Here is a 26,925-nt window from a genome sequence, read left to right on the forward strand (position 1 = left end):
TCTAACCCCATAACTGTTCGCCTCAAATCCTAGTCACAAATCATTAATAGATGACAGTGTTTGAAGTTGTTGGGTATTACACATACGGGTCTTTTATCTTTTGTGTGAGAATTACAAGCTCGTTATATGGATTTCAGATTTTGGCGTAAGACCAACGAGCTCGAGGGTGGTGGGGTGTGTGGGGGCTAGCCGATTACACCCACCCTAGAGTCTAACTGGTACTTATTTTACCGATTCCGAAAGGATAAAAGGCAAAGTTGACCCAGCAGCATTTGAACTCAGAACGTAAAGGCAGAAATTGCCGCGAAGCATTTTCCCAGCGCACTAACGATTCTTGTCAGCTTAAATAAATAAAGCTTGTTATATCCTTTTCTTCTCTAGGCACAAGGCTCGAAATTACCAGTACGCAACTGGTACTTAATTTATCGACCCAAAAGAATGAAAGGCGTAGTCGACCTCGGCGGAATTTGAACTCAGAACACAAAGACAGACAAAGTGCCACAAAGCATTTCTCCCGGCGCGTTAACGTTTCTGCCAGCTCGTCGACTTAAAGCTTGTTATATCAAATGATCGCAAGAATCTTGATTACAGGTAAATTTTAGTCTTAGCGTAATCACCCAAAAACGTTTTCATCAATTAATTCTTAGAAAAAAGTGTTTCCTTTGTTCAGTTTACTTTTGAAAACTTATGAAAAACTTTGGCATTTCTTGCTTTGAAAAATACAATTAAGCGAAAGTCAAATAATCAAACGAACATTTGTAGTGCATGGCTTCGTCTTTTGAGACATCATAATGATTATTTAAATTTTTATTTGTTCTTTGTATAGTTGAGTTGGAACGATGAAATATCTAGAACAGATATGAACAATTTACATCAAACTATGTCTGTATCAACAAAAGGCGGTGAGCTGGCAGAAACGTTAGCACGCGAAATGCTTAGCGGCTTTTCGTCTGTCTTCGTTCTGTCAAATTCCGCCGAGGTCGACTTTACCTTTTATCTTTTCGGGGTCGATAAATTAAGTACCAGTTGCGTACTGGGGTCGATCTAATCGACTGCCCCTCCCCAAAAATTTCGAGCCTTGTGCCTAGAGCAGAAAAGTAAATCTGTATCAACAAAATATAGTTACTGCTAACAAGGCGGCGAGCTGGCAGGATCGTGAGCAAACCGGGTAAAATGCTTCGCAGCATGTCGGGCGTCTTATGTTCGGAGTTCAAATTCCACCGAGGTCGACTTTACCTTTCATACTTTCGGTGTTGATAAAGTAAGTACCAGTTGTGCACTGGGCTCAATGTCATCGACTTAGCTCCCTTCCCGAAATTGCTGGTCTTGCGCCAAATTTGAAACCAATATACTCTTACTCTTTTACTTGTTTCAGTCATTTGACTGCGGCCATGCTGGAGCACCACCTTTAGTCGAGCAAATCGACCCCGGGACTTATTCTTTGTAAGCCCAGTACTTATTCTATCGGTCTCTTTTGCCGAACCGCTAGGTGACGGGGACGTAAACACACCAGCATTTGGTTGTCAAGCAATGCTAGGGGGACAAACACAGACACACAAACATATACACACACACTTATATATATATACATATATACGACAGGCTTCTTTCAGTTTCCGCCAACCAAATCCACTCACAAGGCATTGGTCGGCCCGGGGCTAAAGCAGAAGACACTTGCCCAAGATGCCACGCAGTGGGACTGAACCCGGAACCATGTGGTTGGTTAGCAAGCTACTTACCACACAGCCCTTTTACTTGTTCTACTAATTGGACTACGGCATATGCTGGTGCACCGCCTTGAAAGTTTTAATCGAACAAATCGATTCCCTCAGTTATTGTATTTTAAAGTCTAGTACTTATTCTATCGGTACATTTTGCCGAACTGCAAAGTTGCAAGGAATTGATGAACACACACACGACGGGTTTTCACTTCTTCACTACATAGCCACGTTAGCACCTGTGAATAAATCACACTAAATCATATCCGTATCTACAGAATATATTTAGCTTTACTGCTGAATAATTTATATATCTTTAACGTCAACAGAGCTGTTGACATTTCAATGCCTGACAAAACGACCCTTCGCTAAAATACTCAAAAGAAACACACTGGAAACAATAATTCTTGTTCTGAGGCTAATCAATGTCGTTATATTGAATTGGTAAACTCTAATCAATTGCGAATATCCCAGCGATTAAAGGACAAAAACTCCCTCTATAAGTGCTTAAAATCTAAATAAACAAATAAATAAACAAGCAAAGAAACAAACAAGGCAAACTGTACTGCTGAAGTAGCTCATTGGCCTGCGGCCATGCTGGGGCGTCGCTTTGAAGTGCTTAGTCGAACGAATTGACCTAGTACTTTTCTACTTGATTTATCGGTCTCTTATACCGAACGGCTACGTTACAGTCACGTACACAAACCAGCACCAGTTGTTTCAGCTTTATTTCTGTTTTCCTGGATAGAGAACTATATCCTCTTGCTGCTAAATTCAAACACTTCTCACACACACCAACACAACCCCCCACCGCACACATATACACATAGGCACACACAGGCACAGACGCATAGACACATATTCGGTTGAATGTGAGCGGGTCTCTCCCTTGATAGACATCTCATTAATTTTAAGATTAAAGTATGATAAATGAATCCACCATAAATCGAAGTAGATTTCATTTCAAAGGAAATGTTTCTTTGAACGGAGACCAGAAAAATATGAGTGAAATACCACACACACACACACCACACACACACAACACACCACACACACACCACACACACACACACACAACACACACACAACACACCCACCCACATACACACACCACACACACACACACACACACACACACATACATATATGTGTATATGAGTAGAAGTATATATGTATGTACGGATACATATATGTATGTATGTATGTATGTATGTATGTATGTATATGCATATATATGTAAAGATATATATGTGTGTGTGTGTATATATATATATATATAGGGTGGGAAGTAAAACTTGGAAAATAATAGATTATTCACCAAACTGTTTATATTACAACAACCAGCAATCTGTTTATAGGGGTATAAAGGGACAAATTATTCAATATGTTTGCCTTCATTGTTCACCATAGCCTTCACACGCCGCCTGAAGGCGTCACAACTCTTCATGATGAAGTATTCAGACATGTTGTTCCACTGTCCCTTAGGATTTGCTTAAAATGATCAAGACTTGGATGCGAGGTTCTGTTGGTAGAGTTCTCCAATTTGCCCCATACGGCATAGTCCAGGGAGTTCAAATCTGGGCTGGAAGAAAGGTAGAGGCTGGCAGGTCAAAAGTCGGGGAAATTGCCTTTATAGAATTTCTGCACTTTCTTCGCCGTATGAGCAGAACAATCTGGGGTCCACACATAATTACCGCTAGGGTAGTTGGATTTCAGAAGGTGACTTAGCAATGTATCGATCATTACGAAGTTTTAAAACGGCACCAACGGTAAAGATACTTTCACCTGAAAAGATTTTCACGGTTTGTCCATTGTGTTCCAGGTATCACAACACTTTTTTGGCACTTTCATGCCTTTTGGTTTTCATTGCATGAGTCAATAGGTGTCCCGGGGTCCTCACGTATGACACCAAATGTAAATTACTGTGTACAGCATCTCTGATCGTCTTTGGATCAACTTTCCTGTCCATGGACAGTTTTCTCATGGATGTTGTTGGGTCTTTCGAAATTTTGCCTTTAAGTGATTCAAGAAATGCTTTATGCCATTTTTTAAATTTATGTCTCCACTTCCTAGTTTTCTCTTGATGCTACTAATATCCAGCATTCAGTTCTTAACGTTGTAGACAGTGCTCACAGAGGCCCCAACAGTGTGAGCATACGTCTAATTGCAACCCCGGCACGAAGCATCTTAAGTGGGCATGTTAGATCGTATGTCTGGAACTTCTGCTTAAATTAACTCTATATACCTCCACCCTGAAATAGAAAACAATATTTCATTAACGCTTATGAATATATAAAGAATAAGGCTTCCAAAATATTCCCAGTTTTGCTTCCCCACCCTGTATATATATATATATATATATATATATAGTATTTTTTCGATGGCCGGATAACTGAGGAGCTGGCGGCGTGGATTTTCCACCTCGGCATCCGAAACTCTCGGATTTTATCATGGCTACCGATAATTGTCACATATTACATTTACAGATATATATATATATATATATATATATATATATATATATATATATATATATTATATATATATATTACATAAATACATTTATAATATATATGTATGTATATATTGTTTGTTTTTATGTCATGTTATAATAAAAACAAATTTACGTTAAACTGAAGGATTATTCAATACTTTATAGAGTAAATATTTATTCTCCTTTAACAAGAAAATTATGACAGATGTTATTTGATTACTATTTACAAAATCGAAACCTTGTTTTTCTATTCAGTTTCAAGCGTGGATATTTTATATATTATTTTGAACCTATGAATATATGCAAATGTGGGACACTATAAAAATGCATGTATATACCTAAGTATAAGAAATGAAAATAAATACACACGCACACGCGCGCGCATACCACAGTAACAACAAAAACCCAAGAGATGCTTACAGAAGATGTTATTAGTTAGATACTTGAAGAAAAAACAAAGTCAAAGTTAAGAGTGAAAACCTGATGTTTCGGACATAACCCTTCGTCAAATATACGCATAAAAGTTCAGAGAAGTGAAAGAAAGAAAAGAAAGTGATAGAAGCAGAGTCAGGAAAAAAGTAAATGCCTTACTCACTTGTTCGATCATTAATTATACATATAATGATGATGTATATATATATATACATACATACATGCATACATACATATACATACATATATGCAATCATATATATATATATACATACACACACACACATACACACACACACACATATACACGGTACAGTGAATAAATTGTCGTTGAAATTACGCAAAAATGAAAATGACACTGACATCTTATTTTAACATATGTTTACATAATAATATCTTGAAATACTAAAGAGTAAATTTATTCAATAAAATCGCCCTTGACGTCCACCACACCCTCCAGACAACTTCAGAATCTCCTGCAACTCCCTGGAAGATCTTGTTTAACTTGGTGAAGGCTGCTATAATCCTTACCTTCGTTTCATCTTTGGTGTTACAAGGAGTTTTTTTGGTCTCTCGCTCAACTGCGCCCCACACATAATAATCAAGGGAGTTGCCGTCTGGGGAGTTAGGTGGCCAGATATTAGTGGTGATGTGGTCGCAGAAATTTCTGACAGCCATGACTGGGTTCTCCAGCTAGTGTGGCATGGTGCAGAGTCCTGTTGCCAAGACATAGGGTCTTTCAGCAGCCACCATCGTGACCCAAGGGAGCACTACCTCCTCCAGGCACTTGATGTAGACCTCCGTGTCGAGTGTAAAGCCATGTGGTAAGATGAATGGAGGCATAACTTCGCCATCATGATGTTGACTGGATGTTTGATTTTTATCCCTCTCGGTACATGTTTTGGAGACACGGCAAGCCAACGGTTGTTCTGTGTTTACCATCTGATCCTGGCAGAAACTTTACACGTCTGAGAAAAACCAAAGCATGTTCGGCTGGACAGGATGCTTGAGTTTGTTCAAAAGCTTCGTGGCGCGGCTTTCCTCTTGTCCTTGATGGTTTGGGATTAAAAAATGGCCCTTTCTCATCTTGTATGAGGAATACTGAATGTCTTCATGCACTACCTGCTTGATAAGAAACTCAGACACTCCTATTTCCCTGGCGATGGACTTCATTGACTAGGAGGGATCGTTGTCAATCATGGCCTGGATCTTACCAGCAAATTCAGGAGTTCTTTTCTTATCAGAACGATCAGAGTGAGTTTTTCGAGCTGTTATACCTTTGTAATCACCATTAGGCTCATCCAGCTCTTTCTGAATCCTCCGCATGGTCCTCAGATTGTCAGATTGACAAGGCATTCAAATCAATATAGGATGTGCCCCAAACAAAGCTAGACAATGTCACACGTGCCCACTTCAACAACAGTGTCTTACTTGCACTCTTATATGCAAGTGAGATATGAGCTACCATGCAAGAGGATAGAACCTCGATTAGCTACGACGCAAAGGGCCATGGAAATATCCATGCTTAGCATATCCTTTCGAGAGCACATTCGAAACGAGATAATTCAAGATTGGAGCAGAGTGAAAGATTTGATCGCAGAGTACTGAAAGCATAAGTTCCGCCCAGTCAGACATGTTGCAAGGTTCACAGCCAACAGGTGGACCCGTGCAGTTGTCGAATGGTAGCCAAGAGATCGGAAAATAGCACTTGGAAGGCCTCCACGACGATGGAAAGACGATTTTCTCAAGCAAATTAAGTCAAGATGGAATAGAATAGCATAATCAAGACAAAATTGGAAGCGCATTGTGACCAGCGGTGTATAACAGTATCTGATGGAGCGCTCGATACTATGATATTGGATCTATACATACATACATACATACATAAATACATACATACATATATATATATATATATATATATATATATATATATATAATATATATATATATATATATATATATATATATATATTCATATATATAAAACATTAATATCTATATATCAAAACACTAGACGTAAAGCATGAAAGATGAAAGAAAACCACAATCTGCTGATGGTTTGTAAGCCGATATTTTGAAGTCATGATCAACCTCCCAACATACATACACATGCACATATAAATATCTCTCTGCCCACACTACAATAAATTGTAATAATTTTGCCTCTACTATGACAGTTAAAAGCCATGTACTATTTCACCTTGATGAAACTTTTACACTTTCAATTCGTTTGATCTTCCATAGATTACGTCATGAATTCGCTAGATATTTATTAGATTTACATTATTAAATTTTCACACACGTGTAAACCTATTTGACATTTCATTTCACGCTTTTCTTCTTCCATAATTCAGTATTTGTTTTCTACATTTGACATAATATTACTTGGATATTTTCAATTCACTAAAACAGTACAACAATGCTTATGAATATCAATATAATATACCATACAAGCTATATATATATATATAATATATATATATATAATATAATATATATATATATATATATATATATGTATATATATATGCACGAAATGAGGAGTACATATATTATATTTCATTCGTTTTTCTCGTTCGTTTACGCATTTCATGTTAATTGCACCATTGGTGACGTCATGTGCCCATATATTATATATGTGTGTGTGTATATATATATATATATATATATATATATATATATATATATATATATATATACGTAATATATATATATATATATAAATAATAATGATAATAATAATAATAATAGTAATATATATATATTTGTGTGTGTGTGGCTGTCAGTATCTGTCTGTGCGGTAAGAAGTTTGTTTCCCAACTGCATGGTTCCGGTTCAGTCTGGCTGCGTGGCACGTTGGAGAAGTGTCTTGTATTCAATAGCCTGTGAATGGATTTTGTAGACAGGAACTAAAGAGAAGCCTGTCACATGTATACACAAACATACACACACACCCGTGTATGTGTCTGAGTGTGTTTCTGTTTGTCTTCCACCGCTGCTTGACAGCTGGTGTTGTGTTTATATCCCTATGTCTTAGCGGTTCGGCAAAGAGTCGATAGAATCAGTACCGGACTTAAAAATAATAAGTAGTAGGGTCGATTCATTCGACTAAAATTCCTTCGATGTAGTGCCCCAGCATGGCCGCAGTCAAGTGATTGAAACAAGTAAAAGATAATATATATACGAGTAAGTGAAAGAAAGAAGGACACACGTGTATCGGGAGTTACATGTATGGATCAAAACAGTTTGATTTAACTCTCATAGTACCAACGAATTTGAATCAAGCTGTTTTGATCCACACACACACACACACACACACACACACACACACACACACACACACCACACACACACACACACACATATATATATATATATATATATATAGTATATATATATATATTTAATATATACGGAAGAATTCACAAAAAAAAGACGAAGACAGGTGGTGTAAACAACAAGTAGCTGTATTAGTATAACGCTCGGGAAGGAAAAAGTCTTTAACGTTTCGAGCCTACGGTCTTCCACAGAAAGGAAGGCAGAAAGAAATAAGGCTATATATATATATATAAAAAACCAAGGGTATGAGAGGTATTGGTGTCTAGAAGATCCAAAGAGTGTCAGTTACCGCTAAGTAAATTCTATGGATAGACTGTGGTTAAACTCTTGGTTCGATAATGATAGGAGTGAGGAGTCTTACGTAGGTCTTGTAATTAGCATGCATATATATATATTAGACCGAATGAGATAACAAATCCAAGGCTGCGAGGAGTTTTCAGGACATTTATTATGAAATAGTCTTACACCTGTTTCTGGGATATCATGGATAACCTTTCATCAGAGACGGTGTGAGAAAATATTTGAGTACGAATTATTGTGGAACTCAAATATTTTCGAACTCAAATTAAATATGTTAACTTTTAAGAATTATTTTCTGTAAGGATGACGTCTCTGAAATAATTGTTGAGTAAAATATTTGTTTTGTTAATTGTCTTCTAGAGCATTATTATAAGTATTGTAAATATTATAAAGAATGTTTGAGTCCTTCATCCTGGAGTTTGACTCGTAAATTTGACTTGATAATTTGAAGTTTAGGAAGTTGATGTTTAGGAAGTTAGCATAACAATCAAGTGGCTTTTGGTTTGATTTCACTCTTTGGGTTTGGGCGTACTTCTACCTCGAATCGGTTCAAGCTTCGTCCGTGAAATGGGAGGAAGAATACGATGAATTGTTCAGAATACCTGATGATCGTTGTTTTCTTACCTTCCTAAGCCGATAGTTTCAGCAATTTTTCTCTGAAAATCACAACCCCGTCAGCTATCCACGTGGCTGTATGGTAAGAAGCTTCCTTCCAAATCATATGGGTCCAGGTTCTGTCCCACTGCGCGGCACTTTGGGCAAGTGTCTTGTACTATGGCTTCACGCCGTCCAAAGCCTTATGAGTGGATTTGGCAGACGGAAACTGAAAGAAGCCCTTCATATATATATATGTGTGTGTGTGTGTGTGTGCGTATGTGTGCGTGTGCGTGCGTGTGTGTGTATGTTTGTGTTTGACCCCCACCACCGCTTGACAACCAGACTTTAAAAAAGTACTGGGGTCGATTTGTTCAACTAAAAATTCTTCAAAGAGGTGCCCCAGCATGGTCTCACTATAATGACTGAAACAAGTAAAAGTTAAGAGGTAAACATGAGCACAACAAACGAATACAAAGAAAAATATAATTTCAAATACCTGAGAAATGTTATCACACCGACTTTTGCTATATCAGCTTGAATAACTTTCCACGACTTTCGAATTAGTTGTTTTTGACTTTCGTTAAAAGGAGGTCTTTCTTTTATGGGACGCGTATTTATTTGTGCTAAGTTTCTGTTATCAGTCTCCAATGACAACTTCTTCTCGATAGATGAGTTCCTACAACCCATTGTAAAGTGGCACCGATTCACGTCCTGCAATCATCTACAGTAAAAGAAGAAAAAAAATCAAATTTCAGCATCGCAATACAGATGACTGTGATAAATTACATACATACATACACACATACAAACATGCAATACATACATACATACATACATACATACATACATACCTACATACATACATACATACATACATACATACATACATACATACATGCATAGACACGCATAAGTACATACACCCTATATATATATATATATATATATATATATATATATATATATATATATATATATATATACATACATACATACATACGTATATATATATATATAAATATATATATATATATTATTATATATATATATATATATAATATATATACATACATACATACATACGTATATATATATATAATATATATATATATATATATATTATATATTATATATATATATATAATATATATATATATAATATATATTATATATATATATATATGGTTTATTGTTTATCCATAGCATCTAAACCACCAGTGGTTTTGTTTAATAAGTTTGTTAGTGGAGTCAGAGCAATGCAGAAAAACAGGGGTGACAGCGTGTCTCCTTGGGAAATCCCTCTTCTTATGGGTATAGGGCAGGTTTTAATGACTTGTGATTAATTTTTCAGTGTTATACTGATTTTCCAGTTTGCCATTGGATGATTGATATATTTTACTAGTGTTGGAACTACTTTATTTCTGTGGAGAGATTCCAGTATCCATGAGTGTTGAACACTGTCGAAAGCTTTCTTGTAATCAATCCAAGTCATGTTGAGGTTTGTTTTTCTTCTCACAGTCCTTTATAATGGCTCAATTTACCAAAGTTGCTCCTTACAATCACACATTCCTCTCCAACACCCTTTTGTTCTGGTAAAATATTTTTGTTTTTCTGGTGTATTATAAGCCGGTTATAGATGACTGATATAAGCGTTTTGTAGATTGTTGATAGGCATGTTACTGGTCTATACGTTTGTGGGTTTGTGGTGTCTTTGTTTTTTGGGAATTAGGGTGGTTTGTCCTTCCAGCATATAGTTTGGTGTCGATTCTGGCTAGTTTATTAATAAATTAAATGCTGCCACTATGTGAGTATGAGTATTAGTGAGGTGTTTCATCCAGAAGTTGGGACTTTGTCTACCCAGGAGTTTTCCAGTAACTAGTAGTCTTCAGCATGTCTGTGGTATCTTGACTTATGATGGTGAGTCACACATGTGCTATTTTGCCCAGAAGAAACTAATATTAAACACTGAACTCAATGCTAAAAATAATATAATAGGGAAAAGCGCACCAGCCATACCAAGCATAAATTACAGCTTCAACAGGACAAACTGGAAGATCAATGGATCGAGAAATTTAGAAAAACCAGATATCTATTAACAACATACTGAAATCGCCACCGCAAAACAGACGCAGACTACTCCGCTCAGAAGGAGGTCGCGGTTTGACATAGATAGAGAACTACAATAAAATAACAACAATTAGACAAGAAATGTACCTAGAAACAAAAAGTGGAAGATTACTATATGTAATAAACCAACACGAGAAAAATAAAACGTTTTTATCTATACACAAGGACGCGACAAAATACAAAACAGATACACTGATCTCAGATCACAACATAGTAGAAATAGTCAAAGAGACCAAAAAACATGAAAACCTAATTAAAAAAACATACCAAAGAAGAAATGGAGAGAAAAACTCTATGGCCAATATCCTGCAAGGCTTGACAGAGAACTGAGCCTAAGTAGAAGCCAGCAATGTCTCAAAAGTTCTGGACTAAAAACTGAAGTGGAAGGACTGATTCTTGCTACACAAGACAACGTCTGACTACAAACAACTATAGAAGCAAAATAATAAAAATAGGCCCTGCCACCAAATGCAGAAAGTGCAACCATGCAACCAGCACAATAAAAATTGACACACATCATCTCTGGATGTTCAGCGCTTGCCAAAATCATATATATATATATATCTATATATATATATATATATATATATATATATATATATATATATATATAACAGACATGACGCGAGTGGTCAGATATATCCACTGGACAATATGCTAACACCACAATATAAAAACTGACAAGAAATGGTATGAATATGTACATGACAATAACCAGGCCGCAATCATCTGAATGTGCCTGTTCAAATTGACAAAGAAATAAAAGCTAATCACCCAGACATAATAACCAAGGATTGGTAAAAAAAACACATGCTTATTGATAGACATTGCAGTCCCTTTTCGCCAAAGCATCGCTTAAAATGGAGTGGAGAAATTGTCAAAGTACAAAGACCTCGAAATTTAAGTATTCAAGATGGAGCATGAATGTGAAAACAATACCAGCAATAATTGTAGCAATGGGCATGGTAAAAAAAAAATGAACAAAATCATTAAAGCTATACCTGGACCCTCTGCACTATACACTATCCAAAAAATAACCCTGCTAGGAAGATCCCACATCCTACGCAAGACACTAACAATTCAATAATACAACCAAGACAAATCAATACAAAAAACAAGACACTCTCCATATAGTAAATAGCCAATGCAACACCAACAGATTGGATGCCCAAACAGGAGAACACAACTCGCATTACATACACAACACACAAGACAAACACTAATACAACAAAAGATTGCAACCAGATCCCATTATTAAAGAAACTGACGCAATGCAATACCGAGAAGTGTTTGCATTAACCCAACAACAAAGAAGAACACACAATGCTGCACACATCCCAGCAACATGGAGCAGGTGATGCTGTAGAAATTGCCTGAAACTACCAAATGTTGAATAGTAGTAGTAGTAGTAGTAGTAGTAGTAGTAGTAGTAGTAGTAGTAGTAGTAGTAGTAATAATAATAATATATAATATAATAATAATAATATAATAATAATAATAAGATACATAATGATGATGCTGATGAGATGATGATAATAATAATGATTATAATAATAATAATAATAATAATAATAATAATATAATAATAATAATATGATGATGATGATGATGATGATTGATGTGATGATGATATGACGATAATAATAATAATAATAATAATAATATAGATAATAATAATAATAATAATGGGAGAGCATCATAGCCATGTGTTGAGAGGGATTCTTTGGGGTTTGAATAATTCACCTTTGGAAAAAAGTGTTTCGTTCAACATCCTTAAACAACCCTTCTTCAGGGACCTTTTGAGCGGGATGGGTTACTCGACCAGAAGAAAATTCTAACTGGGTCCCACCTGCAAGGTCATGTGCTGTTTATCTTGATATGAGATCACCATGTCGCGCACATATGGTTGTGATGCATGTGCCTGGTTTACCCTTATCAGACGGGTGGTCATGATGGGTATACTGGGCTTCGTATATTTTACCCCAGTGTCACTTTGATGGCATGCACTTCTCTCTCACTCAATAATAATAATAATAATAATAATAATAATAATAATAATAATAATAATAATAATAAACCAGGCAGTGGCTCTCATGGTTTCTTATCTTAACTGATCGAAAGTGTTATCATGTGCATTGTTTTATCTTGGTATAAAAGATGGGCTATAGCAAATATTCTACTCAATGCCACAGATTTGCTGGTCAGTTGTTTGACCTTCACCAGTTAAGTATGTTCCTTAGAGGCTGACGATATGTGCTTCATTGATCACGAGCAGAAGTAGTGGGGGAGCATCATAGCCATGTGTTGAGTGGATTCTTTGGGGTTTGGATAATTCACCTTCAGAAACATGGGTGTTTCGTTCAACATCCTTAAATAACCCTTATTCAGGGACCTTTTGAGTGGGACGGGCAACTCAACTTGAAGAAAATTCTAACTGGGCCCCACCTGCAAGGTCATGCGCTGTTTATCTTGATATGATATCACCATGTCGCGCACATAAGGTTGTGATGCATATGCCAGGTGTACTCTTATCAGACGGGTAATCATGCTGGGTATATTGAGCTTCGTATATTTTACCCCAGTGTCATTTTGATGGCATGCACTGCTCACTCACTCAATAATAATAATAATAATAATAATAATAATAATAATAATAATAATAATAATAATAATATAATAATAATAATAATAATAACATTGGTACCTACATACATCTGAAAAAGTCATAGACAAAAAGAGGGAAACAAAAATCCTTTGGGACTTTGACTTCTAGACAGACAAGGTGTTAGAGCACCAAAAGCCGGATGTAGTGCTGTTTAGTGGGGACAAACAAGAGTGCCTAATAATCGACGTGTCAGTGCCAGGAGATCAACATATCATCATGAAAGAAAGAGAAAAGACTGATACATATGGAGACCTGAGAATTGAGATAGCCAAGATGTGACAGCTATGAGAGTTAAACATAAAGGTTGTCCCTGTTGTCATCGGAGCATTGGGTTCAATACCACCCAACTTGAAGAAACATTTGGAAACTTTAGAAATACCCTACAATCTAGGAGTATTGCAAAAGTCGGCATTACTTGGAACTGCACGCATATTGCGTAAAGTACTGTCTGTCTGAGGTCCGTGTTGTGACTTGACAGACAATAGAAACCCCTGGTAGACATAATATCTTCAACCAACAACATCACGATACTGACTACTGTACGTTGTCTTAAATCTTAGATAATAAAAAGTGGATAATGTTATCATAAAGACCAATAAGGGATGTTTTTGATCATCGGTCAAAGTTGGGGTGCTTTTGATCGTAGGTCTGCTTAAACAGAGCTGTTCGAAATTAAGCAGCAGCAACAACAAGGTAAATAATTATATAATTCTTTTTCGACTTCCGTTCCACCACCATTATCATAAGGATCCACATACAAAACAATAATTAAAACAAAAATGTCCATAAAATACTCGGTGAATCTATTTCTGGTTAGATACAGAATTAAAACCAATAGATCTCTGTAACCATCAACACAAATATTGCAGGGAGTAGAAATGTATTAAGCAAAAAATTTATAGACTAAACTAAAAACATATCTCACATTTACGACTTCGGTCTCTCTACAATGAAAATGAATAGAAATAGAAAATAGAACTATAAGCAAAGAAAAGCTAAGACCACAAACCCTGTCAAATAAAGCAAACAAGATTTTGCTTTATAGGAAATAGTCTTGGCCGAAGGAAAATTGGTTCTTATTTAAAGACAAGATGAATTTTGACGTCATTATTTTGTCAGAAGAAAGGTTCACACTAAATAGTTTCTATCAGGACCGGATCTCAGATTTGATTTATCGAGAACTTATTTGCAGGTGTCTGGGATTGGAAGTCGACTCATAGCATAAACAAACAAGACTACAAAGTCAAGAGAGAAAGGAACGTGAGTATATGACACTAATACCTTTCTGAAGATCACAAATGCTGCAAATCTAGTTAAAAAGCTGCAGTTGGAATCGAAGCCATAATATTAATTCATGGTCTCTAATTCTTGCTCTACAGTGTTCAACGCCCTATCTTTATTGCAAATATTGACTTTTTACGTAGGCGACTTAGGGCTATTAATTTCTGAGGCGGGATAAGATTATCGCAGAATATACCAAGCCTAATACTTCATTGATTCTTACATTACTGGCCCCGAAATGATTTTGGCAGGATTCGAACTCAGAACGTAAAAATATCCCAACTATTTCAACGTTCCATTCACCGATATCACCACTCCCACTATTGACTTCGAGCCAGGAGAGAGCCTCTATGTGATAGCTCGAACTGCTAGAATTAGCAGCTAAATCTCACTAAACTCTTAAGATTTTGAACCCACAAGAAAGCTATAGAGGGCATGATTATAGAGGGCAAAAGCGGGCGTCTACATGGTTTCTCTGTTTATGGATAGCGAGCCATAAACACAAAACTCTGTGGCCGCATTCCTTTTCGTGTCTCAGGGGCAGAGATCAATACTGTATTCACGGGTTCGAAAAGATATATTTCTTTACTGCCCAGAAGGGGCTAAACATAGAGGGGACAAACAAGGACAGACGAAGGGACTAAGTCGATTATATCGCCCCCAGTGCGAAACTGGTACTTTATTTATCGACCCAGAAAGGATGAAAGGCAAAGTTGACCTCGGCGGAATTTGAACTCAGAACGTAACGACAGACGAAATACCGCTAAGCATTTCACCCGGCGCGCTAACGTGTCTGCCAGCTCGCCAAACGTTACACCCTGGGTAATGTAGTTGGAAGTTTAAAGACGGGATCCACCATACTTGGAATGCTCAAGATGATAAATAATTCTACTGAATTACAGACGACGACGATGACGATGACGGCGACGACAACAACAGCAATAACAACAACAACAACATTAATAGCAACAATAGCTTCTTCATCAGCAACAGCGAAAGTAGCAACGGCGGCAGTCGCAGTCGCTGCAACCAATATTAAAAGTTGTTTGTTTTTATTGCCCCTCTTCAAGTAGGTAAATGGTTGAATGTATTTTTAAAGACTGGTAAATGAAGTAACTGTGATTATCATTCGGGATTTATTCCAGATCGTTCGCTTCAATTCTAATATTTCAGAAGATTTATTGTATACAACGTAACATTTTTTTATTTTTACAATAGACATGAAGCATGATATCCAGACAACAAGCATTAGCGACGTGAGTTCCAACAGAGCGCCATTATTCTCCTGTATATTATTTACCACAGACGTTTCCGGTTTCCGTTATAACATTCTTAGCAATCATTTGGTCTAATCGATCGATTACAGATTTACCAGAACTGCTAAAGAACTACAAAGAGAGAGAGAGGGGGAGAGAGGGAGAGAGAGAGGGAGAGGGAGAGAGAGAGAGAGAGAGAAAGAGAGAGAGAGAGAGAGAGAGAGAGAGAGAGAGAGAGGAAAGAAGTAGTTTCTTTATGTTTAAGTGACCGAGTTTACGTTGCGGCTACCCTCGTTGAGTAGTTTTCTGCATAAGCAATCACTTACAGGCTGACAACATTCAGAGAAAATTTTAGATTTGTCTGAGATTTCCGGCAACATGTGTATGTTGTAGACGTTTTTCGATTTATCGTAATTTAAAGTGTAATTATGATATGATCTATATGTGCATATGTATGTATGTATGTATGTATGTATGTATGTATGTATGTATGTATGTATGTATATATATATTATACATACACATATATATATATATATATATATAATAGTATATATTATATATAGATATATATATATCTATATATATATAATAATATATTATAATATATATATAATTATATATATACACATAGGCACACACGAGGAGGGCTTAAAAGTTCCTGGCTTTGGGTAACAGAAAATACAGGATGATCGGTTAATTATAATTTTGTTTAACATATTCCTCTCTCAGATTCACACAATTATTGCAGCGGTCCTTCAGTTTGTCTTAGCTCTGTAAAAGAACTTGGAAAGCCGGGTCTCCAGCCAGGCCTTTCGCGACACCCTTAAAGCCAGGATTTTTCAGCAGCCCCTGCTGTGAGGTAAGAAACTTGGTTCCTATCCACATGGTTCCGGGATCAATCCTACTGCGTGGCATCTTGGGATAGTGTCTTCCACTACAGCCCCGGGCCAACCAAAGCCTTGTAAATGAATCTGATAGTTGGGAGTATTTTCAGTTTTCGTCTATCAGATTCATTCATAAGGCTTTTGTTGGTCCGAGATTATGGTGGAAGACACTTTCCCAAAATGCCACGCAGTAGGATTGACCCCGGAACCATGTGGTTAGGAACCAAGTTTCTAACCGTCATTCTCGCTACAGGTGTCCTACTAAGGAGTCCACATGTAAAAATTGTGGCAAGGAGGATCATTTCTTCAAAGTATGCCAGTCAAAAAACAAATATGTTACTTCTTCACTGCGTTCTGGACAGAATCTCGCAACCACTTCCTCTGCACTTCAGCTTGCGTCTCTATTATCCGCTTCTGCTTCACAGTGTCTGACTAATACTGTCATCAAAATAGATGTCAACGGAGTAACACTTTCAGTTCTAATTGATACCGGAAGTTCTGAGAGCTATATCAACTCAAATGTCATTCATCATAACAAGTGACCGGTTTTCAGATCGACGAAATTAATAAATATGGCCTCTACTAATCTCTCAAAATCTACGGAAGGTCATTGCAAAGTTACGATGAACTTGGGAAGAAAACATTATAGCCGTGTGCACCTGTCACTACTATCGGACCTGTGTGCGGATGCCTTGCTGGGCCATGATTTTCTCAAGCAAAACGAAGGAGTCCATATCTCATTTCCAGGTAAACGACCCCTTTTGTCACTCTGTAGCCTCACTCCTGTAAGTATAGAAGCACCGCCCTTTTTCTCAACCCTTGTAACAGACTGTAAACCAATTGCAACTAAGTCTCTTCGGTATACAAAAATGGATGAACAAGAAATTCAATGAGTTAAGAAATTCAAAAGCTTTTGGAAGATGGCATTATAGAGCTCTCAAATTCACCATGGCGAGCCCAAGTTCTCGTTACCACTAACGAGTGTCATAAAAAAGAGACTCGTCAAAGATTACAGTCAGGCCATCAACAGATAATTATCTTGACGCGTATCCCCTGCCGAAAATTGGGAAGATGGTTGAAGATATCGCAACACATGCAATCTACAGCACTCTCGATCTTCAAAGTGCGTACCATCAAATCCCAATCAAAGAACATGCGAAAATGTATACGGCATTCAAAGCTGTGGCCAGTTATACCAGTTTTGTCGTAACCAATGGAGTTGCATGTTTTCAAAGAGTAATGGATTCAATCGTTAAAGAAGAGAAGCTCAAAGGAACCTATGCGTACATCGGCAATATTACCGTCTGTGGTACCAAACGCACAGAACATGACAAGAATTTAGAAAATTTCCTTGCTGTTACGAAGAAGTATGGACTTACCTTTAATGAAAGTAAAAGCATCATAGCTACTGATCGGATGACTCTGTTGAGGTACTAGATTTCTAAGGGTAACATTAAACCAGATCCAGAAAGATTAAGACTCCTTGTAGATTTTCCACCCCCAACAGATATGAAAGCCCAAAAGAGGGTTGTGGGAATTTTTGCTTATTACTCACCACGGATCTCTCATTTTCCGACAAAATTCATCCACTCGTTCATAACACGAAATTTCCCCTTCCTGAGCGAGGCCAAACAAGCTTTGAAAACCTTGAGAAGGAACTTGAGCATTCCGTCATAACTACAGTAAAGCCTGACATTCCATTAGTGGCTGAAACAGATGCTTCCGACATCGCTATTGCTGCAACTCTAAACCAAGTAGGGCGTCCGGTAGCTTCCTTCTCAAGGACTCTATATCCCAGCGAGCATCATCACTCTGCCGTTGAGAAGGAAGCTTATGCTATTGTGGAAGCAACAAGGAAATGGAGACACTTCCTATTGGGAAACCATTTCAAATTTATCACTGACCAGACATCGGTTGCCTTCATTTATGACACCCATCAAAAGGGTAAAGTCAAAATTGACAAAATACAAAGTGGGAAATAGAACTCTCCTGTTTTAGCTATGAATCTGTTTACCAAACCGGTATATATAATATATATATTATATATATATAGAGATATATATATATATATATATATATATATATATATATTAATTATATATATATAATATATATATATTATATATATATATATGATCTATCTATCTATCTATCTATATCTATCTATCTATCTATCTTCTATCTATCTATCTATCTATCTATCTATTTATCTATCTATCTATCTACAATTATGCATATATATATATGTATATATAAATTTAATTAAGGGTAGACATTGATATTTATCAATTAAAACCAGTGGTCTAGCATATTAAAAAAGAATCCGAAGATTAAAATATTTATATATACCAATTAAGGACTGAACACGAAAAGTGGACAGTCAACATGCTAGATATAGACGTCAATCGCCATTCTCCACAAAGATTATGTTCTCAAATCAAACTCTTTGATTTGAGAACATAATCTTTGTGGAGAATGCGATTGACGTCTATATCTAGCATGTTGACTGTCCACTTTTCGTGTTCAGTCCTTAATTGGTATATATATGTATATATATATATATATATAAATATTATTAGAGACAAAACCACTATTTTGCAAAACAAACAAGGAAAGACTTAATCAATACATAAAATTTAATAAATAGTCAAAAAAAACCGCCACTACAATCGTTTCTTGTCTTGATCGACAATCTTCAGGTGGACTTCCAATAATTCAGTGTCAAATTATGACACTGAATTATTGGAAGTCCACCTGAAGATTGTCGATCAAGACAAGAAACGATTGTAGTGGCGGTTTTTTTGACTATTTATTAAAATTTTATGTATTGATTAAGTCTTTCCTTGTTGTTTTGCAAAATAGTGGTTTTGTCTCTAATAATATTTTATAATATTTTCTATAAAATCGATTTAATCCTAAATCTGATTTTTTCCCTGTATTTGGATTTATTCCCTAATATTTATTATTATATATATATATATATATATATATATATATATATATATATATATATATATATATATTATGTGTGTGTTGTGTGTGGTGTGTGTGGTGTGTGTGTGTGTGTATACACACACATACCACCCCCTATTTTCGTCTTATTTTACACCCTAAGGCTTTTTTGCTGTATATGTATTATTATCATTTGAATTGTAGTCTTCGTGTGACCCTAAACCTTTATTTTGTTTATCGTCTTGTCCCACGTCCGTCTACGAACGGTCTCGTCTCGTTTTATTATGTTTTGGTCTCATTGCCGGTACCTCCAGAGTGGAAGCAATATTATCGATAAGGGCAGTGAGCTGGCAGAAAGGTTAGCACGCCGGGCGAAGTGCTTAGCGGTATTTCGTCTGCCGTTACGTTCTGAGTTCAAATTCCACTGAGGTCGACTTTCCCTTTCATCCTTTCGAGGTCGATTAAATAAGTGACAGTTATGCACTGGGGTGGATGTAATAGTCTTAATCCCTTTGTCTGTCCTTGTTTGTCCTCTCTGTGTCTATTGCGTATCGTCAGATCCCAAAATCTGTTGGCCCATGACCTCTTCAAAATATGGAGGGGGGCATATGCCTCTCTACTCAAAGGTAAACAATTGGAAATTATTTCCCTTTACTGGCTATCGACTTCCGGTTGTGCCGCCATATTGTGGGTTCCAAAAAGCTAGCAGGAACTTTCTAAAATCTCCGTTCTGGAGTTAAGGATGTTCTTTATTTCGAGCGTGTCTTTTAGGATTCTCGCGTGTTCAGCTATGCGTAACTTGCAACGCTTCATCCCGTTGATGTAGGTAATCCCATAAACCGGCCTTCCCCATTTTTAATATATACTGCTCTACACTTTAGAGTGTGCTCTACTTTCGAATTTGTTTTCTACAAACGAAATATATATATAATATACATATATATATATATATGTATAATATATACTATATATATATATATATATATATATAATGTGTATATATGTATGCATATATATGTATGTGTGTTATATATATATATATATATATATATATATATATATATATATATATATATATATATATATATATATATATATTTATACATACATATATATATATATATACAAGGCGGCGCAGAAACATTAGCACGCCGGGTGAAATGCTTTACGGTATTTCGTCTGCCGTTACGTTCTGAGTTCAAATTCCGCCGAGGTCGACTTTGCCTTTCATCCTTTCGGGGTCGATAAATTAAGTACCAGTTACGCACTGGGGTCGATGTAATCGACTAAATCCCTTTGTCTGTCCTTGTTTGTCCCCTCTGTGTTTAGCCCCTTGTGGGTAGTAAAGAAATATATATATATATATACATACATGCATATGTATGTATATGTACATATGTATATACATACATATCTTCTATCTATCTCACTATACATACACACATACACACACGCGCGCACCGCACACATGCGTGTGTGTGCGTGCGTGTGTATGTGTATGTAACTAGTAGAACATGTTCGGTGATAAATTTTCACATTAACTTCATATTGGTGTTAAACTACTACAACTACTACTACTACAACAACAACTACTACTACTACTACTACTACAGCTACTACTACTACTACCACCACCACCACCACCACCACCACCACCACCACTACCACTACTACTACTACTACTACTACTACTACTACAACTACTACTACTACTACTACTACTACCATTGCCATTACTGCTGCTGCCACCGCCGCCACCGCTGTTATCGTGAAACTGAAATATTTTTCAAATAAATTCTTTGTTGATCAATGTCGTAGTCTACGAGAAAGAAAATCGCTTCTTTACAAATATTTAAATGCCAATACTTCAAATAAATTACATTTCGTTTCATTCAGTCTTTGTCCGAAGAATGACAGTTCTTTTGATGACAATATATCATTCCAGACCAAATCAAAGCCAATAAAGAAAGAAGTCTTTTGAAACTGAAATAACAAATTGCTATGAACAGTCTTCCTTAAATCATAAAGCGAAACGAGAGAAGCTTCTATTGGGTTCTTGTAAAGACAGTGAAATCTCTGTTAAACCTTTAAAAAAAAACGAGTGGATAATCTAACCTACATACAGTATTCGAAAAGAGGAAGAAGAAAATGATTCGGGTCACGGTTGGAACGTATCTGATCATATAATATAATGGCTTGACCACAGTTGATCTGGAAGTACAGAACAATGATCCTAGAAGCAAGGTAAGGAAGATCGATAAATTATAGTGGTAGTGAAGCTGTAGGTCGTTAAAATATTGTGAAGATATCTAGGAGAGGTTTATCTCGTGTTAGGATGATGAATAAAAATCTGTTCAAGGGGAGAACGAATTACAAAATTTCTAGGTAGCGCCTCAACCTGCTAAAAATAGCAGTCAAATCATACTCTACCGTTTTAAAGAAGGAAAAGATGCATTAGACTTTGATCAGATGTCTGTTCGGTGTGGGATGAACTGGAGCTAAACAACAACAGTAACAGCGAGGACAACGACGACGACGACAACAACAACAGTGGAGGTGCAATGGCCCAGTGGTTAGGGCAGCGGAATCGTGGTTGTAAGAACGCGGGTTCGATTCCCAGGCCGGGCATTGTGAGTGTTTATTGAGCAAAAACACCTTAGCTTCACGATGCTCCGGTGGTGATGGGGGTGAACTCCGCTGCACTCTTTCACCACAACTTTCTCTCACTCTTTCTTCCTACTTCTGCCACAAAGCAGAGGAATCATGGTGTAACCCACTATGGTGTGGTAAACTTTCAGACCCTAGTCTAGATTACGAATCCTCTGTACTCCAGGATGGTTCAGCTCTCCACCCGTTAAAAGCCACCGTTTACGGAATGAGGATAACAACATAGCTTTCGCGCCCGTGCAACTGCCAGTCTATCGTGTGTGGTGGGTGGATCTTCAAGTTGCCACACGCATTCTTAGTAGCTTAGAGTAGGCTCGAATTAGAGATTATTCTTTGTGGCTAATGGCGTGAGTACTGATTGGAAGAAGAAGAAGAAGAAGAAGAAGAAGAGAAGAAGAAGAAGAAGAAGAAGAAGAAGAAGAAGAAGAAGAAGAAGAAGAAGAAGAAGAAGAAGAAGAAGAAGAAAGAAGAAGAAGAAGAAGAAGAGAAGAAGAAGAAGAAGAAGAAGAAGAAGAAGAAGAAGAAGAAGAAGAAGAAGAAGAAGAAGAAGACAACAGCAACAGCTAGAAAGAGCAGTTTATAAGAGGAGGCTGCAAACACAATTCGGAAAAACGAAACCTTAGCAGTTGAGCGGATACATCTGTCGGACAAAATACCTTGCTGTATTCGTTCCGGTTAACGTTCGAAGCTCAACCTTCACCGTGGTCAACTTAGATTTTCATCCTTTCGGTGTCTATAAAATTATCAAAATTTGAGGCTGTGTGTCTGTAAAAGAAATCATTACTAATTGACTGAAATATATTTAGTGACAGAATCTTTAGATCACCGGAAAAAATGCTTTGGTTCTTTACGTTCCGAGCTTTTTATGTTCTGATTTTATATTCCGTTGAGATCAACTTTGCCTTTCCTCATTTGGTGAACCAATCAAATGAAGTACTGATTAAGTTCTAGAGTAACGACTTAACTCCTCTCAAAATTGGTGACCTTGTACTTAAACCAGGAACCATTATTATTTAGACGGACATATATTTTATCGACCCCAAAAGAATGACAGGCGAAGTCAGCTTTGCTTTTCATCCTCCTGAGTTGATAAAATTAAGTATCGGTCAAGAACTGGGGTTGATGTAATCGAATTGGCTCCTTCCTCCAAAACGACTGGCTATGTGTCTAAATTGGAAACAGTTATTTAATTTGGGACATAATGATGGTTATCATTTATCATGAAGAATAATGATGGTGGCTGTGTCCAGTGTCGTGCTTTCAAATTTGTGAGATCGATGTTGTAGCTGTTTAGCGTAAATGTCCATGAAAAATGATGGCAGAAGGTTTGTTTGGAAAGGATTGCGGTTCTAGTAATAAAATCCGAGTAATATAATAAATGCAGAGGCTTACTCGATGTGACAAAAAAATGAACGACGAGCAGGCCTGTGATGAGTGCATCATAGAAGTTCTATGTAAAAATGGAGTACAGTAATGTTCATAGTAGCATTAAAGGAAATATGGAGAGAAAGGAGCGTGTTTATGTACCAGTGGTTTTAATGTTGGTGAGTGAATAACGGCCAATCAACCAGAAATGTGGAGAAATAAAATTATACTCGGGTTTTTAACTGTAATACTTTATGATACTTGGTATCGTAATTCAATAGCTTCAATTTTAAATGGCAACCATCTATTTTGATTATTGAGACAGTCTCCCCTTATTTGCAATTTATATCCAGCTTTTGTAAACTTCCCTTTCAATGAATAAATAATCATTAAAACCGTATCTATCAGGGCTGCCATGCTTCTTGTCAAAAAAATTATCATTATCATCTCAAATAACTATATGCATATTTAACCAGATGAATATTTAAACACTTAAACAGAACACAGATGATAAATTGGAAACAAGTCTGCACGTGATCAAAGTATGACTCTGTAGAGTCATAGAATCTTCAACATTAACAATGGCACGAATGTTTAAATTTTGATAGGAATTGGGTCAATCTATTCAAAAACTTTTCTTGAAGAATAGTATAAATCAACTGCTCGAGGATGCTAGCAGCGGAAGTTTTCAACTTGAAAATATCTCTTTACTCGTGCATGGGTACAGGCAACGCTAAGTACACATGCTTGGCTAATGGTTAAGAGCTTCGTTTCACAATGATGTAGCTTCAAGTTTAAGCTCTATGCACGGTAAAATATAACCTAGCCTCAGATTGACGAAAGCTTTGTAAGCGGGATCTGGCAGACGAAAATTGTGCGGAAACCCGCTGGAAGAACAACAGTTGTTCTCTCTCTCTCTCTCTCTCTCTCTCTCTCTCTCTCTCTCTCTCTCTCTCTCTCTCTCTCTCGACTTAAACCGCCACTCAGTTTAACACCCCCTTGTTCCTTGGTTGTCGTTAGCGGAGTCCATTCCGTTGTCTGAGAAGCATTTCTCTTTCGAATGACAGGGGCCCCAAGAGGTTCTTAAGAAAACAGTTAAAAGGTTCTAAAAATTAAAATAGTTTTACAAAGTTGTCGGGTAGAAACTAACGACTTATTCCCAGTATGTTTCTCCTTAGTGCCGTTCGGGGTATTTAAGGCACACACGAATATTACCTCTGCTTCCAGTTTTATAATCAAAAGCGTTTTTGGAATTTTTCTTTTTAAAAAGGTGAATAAAAATGTTCTTTGACCAAGCAGTTATGGGTTTTGAAATGTCCAGGAGAGGTCGTTTAAGTATTAAGTTTGATAAATATTAATTTTGTCTCCGGGGAAATAAAAAGATATTTGTTTACACTTGTACAAGTGTACTCAATTATCTATGAGAGTGGTTGGAAAGCTCTTGCACTGCTTATGAAGGATTAATTTAATACGTCACAGTATCAAGCACATATCGTCCACTGGCTGTAGATCTCTGTAGTTCAACTATGCGGATTCAGTTGTTCGATCTAGAGAATTACTTGCTTGAATTAACGCGTAAGCGACCGAGCATTCCACAGTCACATGCAATTTTAATGTAAAATACAGGCACAATCAGCATAACACAATGTGCAATAATGCTGTATCTTTCGAATTAAAAGTTTAGTCACCTGACGGACATCCCTATACTTTCCTGTTACCCAATTCTATCCACAAGGTAAAAATCGACCCGAAGTTATAGAAACTTACATTTACTTTAGATGCCACTTAGTGGGATCGAACGTTGGATCCCGTCTAGTGCATTCATGCATAAATGTATTCAATGTCTTTGAATGGCTTAGTGTTAATGAATTTGCTAAATTATAGATTTAACTATGTCAACTACGGTATTACAAATACCAGAGCATTTCCAGTTAATTCTGTGAATATAAAGTTATTCTAAATTTCTACAAATATTCCATTTGTATTCACGGCGTTCGATGGTCTTTTGTCCTATTTTTATTTCGTTTTATAATTATAATGGCAATAGATTCTGATAAAGAAGTATTCCCATTACTAATTAAGCTGACAGAAAATTGCTAATGAACCACATGATCTCAAATAATAAACTAGATGAACTCAAATAATAAATAACATGAACTCAAGCAATTACTATGGATCCCTTGTTGAAATATAAAAGAAAACAAAGAAAAAAATAAAAACACTAGATATGATTTTAGAATTGTTTATTCTCTATTTTGAAAACAAAATTCATTTCTCTGTTCCTTATAAAAAAAGGAAGCAAGAAAATTACTGACAATTCAATTTTATTGGATCTGTTTGCTTAGAAAAGCGTAAAGAAAATAAAGAGACCGTTTCAAATTTACTATAAAAGGCATGTTACTTATTGGAACAGACATATGTTTTATTATTTCCACGAAAATCATCTATTTTAGGGTTAGTATGTGTTAGACTCTAAAATATGTTTATTAAATTTGCTTATTTCATGCTTAGATAAATTAAACTACAGTTAAGGTTTCTTAGAAAATGTGATCATTGACGGTGATATAAGGCTTTTGTAAAGTTAAATGATGTACTCAATGATCTATTTTAAAGTTATTAGATGTTCGACTATAATCTGTGGTATATGTTGCTCTCCGTTTTGTTTTGATCGTTAAAACGTATATATTTTAAGAATTTCAAAGTATCTTTTACCTTCTTGCGTAAGGAATTCTGAAAGTGATTGTGAATTAATTCATTAACATTACTTTTTACCAGTTGGTGTTAAACCTCACTTACTGTTAAAGCTGCAGCTTTCAATAAATTATTTAGTGTTGTGCTTCTC

General features: G+C 36.4%; 1 protein-coding gene across 3 annotated transcripts in view; it reads right to left on the minus strand.

The window, feature by feature from the left end:
• Positions 1-26,925, minus strand: part of LOC115217531 (non-symbiotic hemoglobin) — a 271,016-nt gene that overhangs the window by 35,503 nt on the left and 208,588 nt on the right. For 2 of the 3 annotated variants that reach the window (XM_029787255.2, XM_036507442.1), the window contains one exon: positions 9,380-9,604. In XM_029787255.2, the coding sequence (XP_029643115.1) occupies positions 9,380-9,570 (191 nt within the window). In that variant the 5' untranslated portion in view covers positions 9,571-9,604. Of the gene's footprint in view, positions 1-9,379; positions 9,605-14,677; positions 14,689-26,925 lie in introns of those variants that run through there. The other variant, XM_036507443.1, reaches the window with a different exon arrangement.

Source organism: Octopus sinensis, linkage group LG11 (genome assembly GCF_006345805.1).
Source record: "Octopus sinensis linkage group LG11, ASM634580v1, whole genome shotgun sequence".
In the NCBI taxonomy this organism is placed as follows: Eukaryota; Metazoa; Mollusca; class Cephalopoda; order Octopoda; family Octopodidae; genus Octopus; species Octopus sinensis.